Here is an 8,130-nt window from a genome sequence, read left to right as displayed (position 1 = left end):
TCATACTTTATCCTTATTAAATATCCAATCAACCTCTACATAACTCGGCATAAATGACTTGATAGTCGGAATTACAAGCCCGTAATATCACCCCTGGCTGGTCCCATAACCTCGTTTTCTCACTCACGAGTCACGCCCAAGCTGCTCCGGGGACTTGATCGCTTTTGATTTGGCAAAAATACAAAATCTATCAATTCTGACCCTGGGCTGAACCGTTATTCTCCCTAAAAATATCTTGTTGAGTCCAGATCTCGTAGGCTTAATCAATATCCATTGCAAGTTTCTAATCGGACCTCAGAGCAAATTTGGGGGCTGAAAACAATTTCTGCAAGTACTCATCTGCCTAATTCCTAGGTTCCACCAATCTGAAGAATTGAATGTGCTTCTTTATTTCCTTTTTCCATTCAAGTAATCCGAAACAAGTGTTGGCAGATCTTCTTTGTAAATAAGAGGACAATGAGACGCAGTTTGAAACTACATACCTTGTTTATAACATGTAATGTAAAGCAATCCCCACCCTCCTCAAACCTTATTCAAAACCCACGGTCTTTTTTGTCATGATCAAACAGCAGAGACCAATTCTCTCCTCTCCTTACCAACTCCCCAACTACTGTTAAAAAATCATTAAAACTACAACCCAAATTGAAGACAACCAAAAACAAACAACAACCATGGCCTCAACACTTATTTGTTCTCTCCTTCTTTCAGTACCTGTAGTGCGCAGGCTTGTATGGACCTTCAACGGGGACACTAATGTATGCAGCCTGTTCGGAAGAAAGCTTGGTAAGCTTGGCCCCGAGCTTGCTAAGGTGAAGAGCAGCGACCTTCTCGTCGAGATGCTTGGGCAGCACGTAGACCTTCTTTTCGTACTTGCCGGTTCGCTTCTCCTTCCACAGCTCAAGCTGGGCGATCACCTGGTTTGTGAACGAGCAAGACATCACGAAGCTAGGATGCCCTGTGGCGCATCCCAGGTTCATGAGCCGACCCTCGGCCAATACAATTATGCCACTGTTGGTGTCGGGGAAGACCCATCTATCCGTCTGGGGCTTGATTGTGATCCTCTTCACACCTGGGAAGGTCTCTAGGCTGCGCATGTCGATCTCATTGTCGAAGTGGCCGATGTTGCAGACAATGGCGTTGTTCTTCATCTTCCTCATGTGGTCGACCATGACGATGTCCTTGTTACCGGTGGTCGTGACGAAGATGTCGGCCTCGGCTAAGACGTCCTCGAGGGTCAGCACTGGGATGCCTTCCATGAGAGCCTGAAGGGCGCAAATGGGGTCTATCTCCGTAACAATTACACGGGCACCGGCTTGCTTAAGGGCGGCAGCACAACCCTTGCCAACATCTCCGTACCCGCAGACAACTGCTACCTTGCCGGCAATCATCACGTCAGTGGCTCTCATCAATCCATCGGGGAGAGAGTGGCGGCAACCGTAGAGGTTATCGAACTGATTAGCAGAAAGAACAGAGCAGTTAGAAAAGGGAAGAACTAGAGTTCAGAGTGTTAATTGATTCGAGGTAGGAAATTGTGCCTCTCAGAATCGGAACAATTAACCACGAATTTGGATTATCACAAGCAATTTTTTATAGTTATTATGATTTGATATTAAAACAAGAAACTTAGATCTAGCAGATTTTGGAATGGCCAGATCTTGAACTCAGGTTTCCTAGTTAAACAGACAGATCTTGGAGATCTATAAGATTCTTCGATTGGAACACTATGAGCTCAAGATATTTCATTTTGCATAAAATCTGAACTAAAATTGAAGCAAACTTAGTGGAAACAGAACTAGATCTGAAGCAAAACATATAAAGGTCTGGATGAAGCAACACTTTTAACAGTACCTTGCTCTTGGTGACAGAGTCGTTAACGTTGATAGCAGGAAAGAGCAAAGTCCCAGCGGCTTGCATCTGATAAAGCCTCTTGACACCGGTGGTTGTCTCTTCAGAAACACCGACCAATCTGTCTTTCATCTTGTGATACTTCATCGGATCCGCCTTCAACCCATCTCTGATAATCGTGAGCACGATCTGGAACTCGGCGTTGTCCGTTGACGACGGATCCGGCAACTTTCCGGTCTTGGCGTACTCTTCCTCCGCCTTCACACCCTCATGGATGAGCAATGTAGCGTCACCACCGTCGTCGACGATGAGATCGGGACCGCCACCAGGACCCCAGTCGAGTGCCCTCTCGGTGCACCACCAGTACTCCTGAAGGGTCTCCCCCTTCCACGCGAATACGGAAGCGCTGTCGCGAGCAATGGCAGCAGCGGCGTGGTCCTGGGTGGAGAAGATGTTGCAGGAGCACCAGCGGACCTCGGCACCGAGGGCGGTGAGGGTTTCGATCAGAACCGCGGTCTGGATCGTCATGTGGAGCGAGCCGGTGATCTTGGCACCCTTGAAGGGCTGAGAGGGGCCGAACTCGGTTCTGCAAGCCATCAGCCCAGGCATCTCGACCTCGGCCAGCTCGATCTCGAGCCGGCCGAAGTCGGCCTGCGACATATCCTTGACCTTGTATTCACGACCGGAGGAGGTATTCTCGACGAGCAGCGACATGGTTGCAGATAGATCTGAGACTGAGATCGACTGTCTCTTTTTTTCTCACTCTACCGCTCTCTCGTCGAAGGCTAGGCTGGAGAGTATGTGTGGGCGAGAAAGTCCCAGAGTTGAGTGCTATAAATAAGTTTTACAACCAATACGGACACATTTTGCATGGGCTGATCAGCTAAATTATAACCGTCCACAAGAGGAGGTGGGACCCCTGTGCGTCTCATTTCTTAGATCCTAATTTACACACGATTTATGGAAAATGACGTAAAAGCCCCTGGTAGGTGAAGATTGAAAGAGATGAGTTCATCGTGACGATAAGTTATCAACATTTGTGGATTTACGTAAAAGTCCTTGTTTAGCTACTTCTCGACTTTTCCGCCGTTAGATTAGAATCTTCTGTGGTTTAATATGGTTTTTTGATGAACTAATATACGGTGGAAAATACAGTAACCTTGAGTCCTTGACCTTTGCTTCTCAAAATCGCACGGTAGGTGAAGAAAACGTCGGCGATTGGGTTAGCTCGTTCCGTAACAGAGTTGGATTTGGTGGCAGATTGTGAAAGCTGAGATCCAGAGACCGGTGCGACGGTGACATTTTCCATCTATGTTCCGTTCCTAACGCCTTTAAACTTAATTAATTAATGTGTTTAATTTTTAGGTTAGAAAGAAAACATTAATAAATTAAATTCTGTGGATATTATTTACCAACCAGCGGTTGGTAAGGTCTCCTCTAGCCGAGAATTGGGAGAGGTTAAAGGATACTGCAGTTCAATGCAGAATTCTGAATTACAATTTCTTTATAGTCTATTAGTAATCCCTATAAACTTTATTTTATTCTTAGATTTGGCATTAATTCACAGTTAGGATTTATTTTTTATAAGATAGAATTAAAAAATTCCAACATGACTGATCAGTTATTTTCCCAAAAATTAAAGAAAACGACTCGTTATTTCTTTTTTTTTTTTTGCATTTCTCTTAAATTTATCATTTTTTTTTTGAAAGAATACATATGTTAGTGAATTTTGTTTTCAAAATCTCACCTTCCGATTAAGATTTATGTTAGATCAGCGTTAATGGTCATTAATATATATATTTAAAAGTTGGGGTAAATTTAAGAGAAATGCAAAATTTTAGATAATATCCTTAAATTTCATAATGCATGTGGGAATATTGAAAGGTGCCCACGTGGCTCACGTTCGCATGTGTTGCCTTTACTACTGGAGAGAGGTGGTGGCCCGCAAGCTGAAATTGGATTGGAAGGTTAGGGTGGGGAGAAACAGGCGGGCATTTGGACCACAAAGGTCGTCTGTCGGTCCTCTCAGCCTTTAGATCCAGGCCGTTGGATTTGTAAATGGTTAATGGGTTTAAGATTACAGTTTGCAGCTTTGGATAAGTAAGCCTGTCGATTTTGGTAAAGAAGGGTTCTGAACTTTCTGATTGGGTGTTACGTGGGGCCGTTCTTATTAAAGGAAACTTTGATTGGATCTGGTTGCCTTTATTTATAACCTTCTAATGTTTTAGGCACCGGAAAGTATCAAGGTGGGAGTAGGAATGGCAACGGGGCGGGGACCCCTCTCCGTCTCCGCCCCGAAGTCAAAGATACTTTGATATTTTGGGTAATTAAAAAAATGGAATTTAAAGAAATTTTAAATATAAATATTAAATCTGAAGATATTTTATTAATTTTACCTTCGGGTTTGAGGTGGATTCAGGGAATTATATATAAAATTCATTCCCGATTCAAGGAAAAAGTATTTTCTTTGTCTCCTTCTCGTTCTCATTTAGGGTTGGGAAAAACCTGCCCCTTTCGGGGCAGGGCCCCAGTTTTACAAGGGAAAATTGCCATCCCTAAGTGGGAGAGTGAGGAAGAAAGAGATACAGGGGGAGATAGGAGATTGATTACATGTTAGGACCGGTTTTGTATCTCCTACCCATGAGAATTCTACCAACGAGCCGAGCTTTTCATGAGCTACTTGAGTTCGGCTCGTGAAAAGCTCAGCTCAGCTCGTTTTTAGCCGAGCTCGAGCCCAGTTCAATGGCTCAATTGTTAAATGAGCCGAGCTCGAGCCTAGTAGAGCTCAGCTCGTAAGGCTCGCTAGTCGGCTTGAATAATAATAATAAAATTATAGAAAATAATATATATAGTAAAAATATTATAATTATTAATTATTATAATTCTTAAACTTTTTAAATAAAAAATAAAACAATTATATATAATTTTTATTTTTCTAAATATTTTTATAAAATATAAAACGAGCCAAGCCGAGCTCGAGCTCAAGGTTCTGGCTCGAACCGAGCTCGAGCGCTCAAGCCTGGTACTATTCGGCTTGGCTTGGCTCGAATCCACCCCTATGTTTAACGAGACAAAATCAGCCTCTTACAAGATTGCCCCCCACAGCGTCCCACAGCACATCCCAGCCATGTATTGAAAACATCTCCCGAAGATGTTCCCAATACACAACGAAGATGTGTCATGGGACGTTGTGGGGGGCTGATTTGAACTCCAATTATATATGGAGAACTTCTCATCCTCCTACATGGTATTGTGCACGGGATAGTATATCATGAGTAGATGTGGATAGAATTTTTGTGAGCAGGAGATCCAAAGTCGTGGTAGAGTGCAAGAGTCATAGCATACTAGCATAGATTTTTTCTTATTATTGATTTTTAGTAACCAAATAGGGTACATATGGACTAAGGACATTCATACTCGAATAGATTGATGAGCTTAAGGCTGTGTTTGGTTGCAGTGCAATTTTATTTGTATTATTACAAATGCATGAGAGTACAAATGAAAAGAATACAAATTCTAGTTTAATTTTGTTTTGGATTTTATTCTATTCCATTTCAAGTCTTATTTTATTTCATTTTTATTACAATCAATCATTATAAGAAAAATTATAAAATAAAAATAAATCAGAATTTGCATCCAAATCATTTATACTATCAGAATTTTGCATTAATGGAATTAAATTTGCATTGCAACCAAATACAGCCTAATAGTCAAAACAGACTCAAAATTCCTAGGGTCCCAACCTAGCTGTTCTGCAGCTTATGCTTCCTCACTCTTCTAATAATTGGTATATGCACAGAAAGTAATTACTTAGTTTTATTAATTTTTATAAAGACGAAAACTAAAATTTCTCTCAAATACCCGGGTCCCATCAATTCCCCCACAACCCCGTTATGAATTTATACAATTATATTTATAAAATTTATATATATTAAAAGTAATATATTATAATGTAATCGGATTTCAAATTTTAATTGAACTGGATGGGTTTAAATCTACCTCCAATCCAACTATTAATCTATGCAAATTATAAATAGCTCATTTGAATCCAATATATTCTGTGACTTGCCCATTAAACTTTGTCAAACTTGGGCCTAGTTTTAGCCCTTAACATGGTGGTATATATATATATATATATATATATCTGAATTTGATTTGATAATTTGATAAATTTGATTATCTAATTTCGTTATGATAAAAAGAGGGATATTTGAATCCAATTTTTACCGTATCAAATTCTGATTCGAAAGAGATCATATCCAACTTATATGTAGCCTACCTACCATTCCCTTACGCTATGTTTGGTTTGAAGGAAAATGTAAGGAAAGGAAGGGAAAGTTAGGAAAATCTTTACAAACCTTGTATTGGTTTTCTTGTCTTTCCCTTCCATTCCCTACCTTTTTCCTTCAAACCAAATATAGCCTTAGTGAAAAGGATAATTTAAATTTGATTGGATTTGAAAATCCTAGTTTGGAGCCAAATCTTATCAGATTAATATCAAATTCAGATTTAATCTGATTCTACTCCATTTTTTAAAAATAAAGAAAAAATTAATAACTTTATATATACATATAATATTAAATATTTTTATATAAATTTATGTAGTATATAAACATATATAATTATATAAATTATATATATTGAACTCAATATATATTATAACATAATTAGATCATATGCGGTTAAATCCACTTCCAATCCAATTGTTAATCAGATGCAAATTATAAAATTTAAATCTAACCCGATTTATGTATATAGCTCATCCAAATTCAATATATTTTATGACTTACCCAAATATAAACTCTACCTAACTTGGGCCTAGGTTATAGCCAGGCTCAACCGTCACCTATACCGTTTCCTTGCCCATTACACCTAGGGCTGTAAAGAGATGGACTCGAATTGGATTCAACAAAATCCAAATCCAATTCAATTGGCAGAGGTGGGAATTCGAATCCCATCTAGTTTCAAGGCCTTAGTTCGAACTCAAATCATATTGGAGTTCATTTTTTTTTAAATAAAGAAAAAATTAAAGACTTTTTAACTTATATATAATAATAATAAATATGTTATATGTAAACTTATATAGTGTAATATATATAATTATATAAATTTCTATATATTAAATTCAATATATGTTATAATATAACTAGATTCCTATATTTGACAGGATGGAGTTTTATCCCATCCAATTTGATTATTAATTAGATATAGATTATAAAATCCGAATCTAATGCGATTATTAAATAATTTATGCAATGAATTAGAGATAATTGGATAGACTGTTGGACTTTTAAAGTTGATAGACCTAATTAAACCCACCCAATTCCAACAAAAGAATTGTCTTTAGTTCATTGGAAATCGAGATATTTTGTGACTTGTTCAAAGCTGAACTCTGATTCTGATATACTTAAGCCCATATTGTAGCCCTTAACATATTTGCTAAGACTAGGGGTGTCAACTGGACTGGGTTTGGTCCAATCCGGTCCAGTCCAATGTGAATCCATTACAAATAGACCTGGTCCAATCCAGTCCAGTGAATATTTTGGACCATTTTGGACTGGTCCAGAGGCTATCCAATCTGTTCAAATTCCTGTTAATTTAGATTGGTTTCAACTCAAACCTGATCCATAGACCTAGTTCAGATTATAATTAGTAATTAATTACAATTATAATGACACATATATAGGGGAGGTTTAAGTGTAAAATATGTTAAAAAAAATTTCCATATGATAATAGTAATTAGGTTGTCATTCTCCAATCTATAAAAGATTGTCTATTACATTTCAAAAAATAAATAATATAATGAAAAAAATAAAGAGCCAGGTAAATAAGAGGTGTATAGTAATTAAAACATGAAAATATGAAAAAATTGAGACAATTGCAAAGTTACAATGCATTGATTAATCAAAATGTAAAATAATATTAAAAACAATTCGTCATAACTTTTTTTTTGAAAAGTGACTAAAATAACATTTGAAAATAGCTCATTTTCTCACTATTTTTTCCAAGCGTTGAATCTTTCTCTCCTTTATTCTCCTTGATTTTCTCCCCCACCCTCTCTCTCTGTACCAATGGGATGAAACATTCTTTGGTTCTATTTGAAACAACTTTTGACTAATGGTTGGATTTGGTGAATATGAGGACTTGAGGAACGTTGGCTTGATTCCCGTGCTTCTAACGTGTTGATGTAGTTTTCTTCAATTCATGTGATTTTGAAGAGTTGGGAGTAAATTTTTTTTTCTCATTATAGGTTTTTATGCTTGGTCGGCCGTAAAAATGCTTATC

At 38.1% G+C, this 8,130-nt stretch overlaps 1 protein-coding gene across 1 annotated transcript; it reads right to left on the bottom strand.

Moving 5' to 3' along the window:
- Window positions 1-467: 467 nt before the first annotated feature.
- Window positions 468-2,654, bottom strand: LOC148868191 (adenosylhomocysteinase-like). Its single transcript, XM_088969611.1, has 2 exons — window positions 1,849-2,654; window positions 468-1,451 (listed from the first exon to the last, which is right to left on the bottom strand). The coding sequence occupies exons 1-2, from the start codon at window positions 2,557-2,559 to the stop codon at window positions 705-707; spliced, it is 1,458 nt and encodes a 485-aa protein (XP_088825737.1). The 5' UTR covers window positions 2,560-2,654; the 3' UTR covers window positions 468-704.
- Window positions 2,655-8,130: the final 5,476 nt, after the last annotated feature.

This window comes from Nelumbo lutea, chromosome 2 (assembly GCF_056320005.1).
Source record: "Nelumbo lutea isolate HS-2025 chromosome 2, American lotus-T2T, whole genome shotgun sequence".
Classification (NCBI taxonomy): Eukaryota; Viridiplantae; Streptophyta; class Magnoliopsida; order Proteales; family Nelumbonaceae; genus Nelumbo; species Nelumbo lutea.
Note: the sequence above shows the minus strand (reverse complement) of the source record. Positions and strands in the feature narration are given on the sequence as shown.

Excerpts from the sequence above, each read along its gene's own strand:
- LOC148868191 (XM_088969611.1), bottom strand. The coding sequence starts at position 2,559 with ATGTCGCTGCTCGTCGAGAATACCTCCTCCGGTCGTGAATACAAGGTC. Across the intron at positions 1,452-1,848 it reads ACTCTGTCACCAAGAGCAAG|TTCGATAACCTCTACGGTTG; the intron begins GTACTGTTAAAA and ends TCTGCTAATCAG.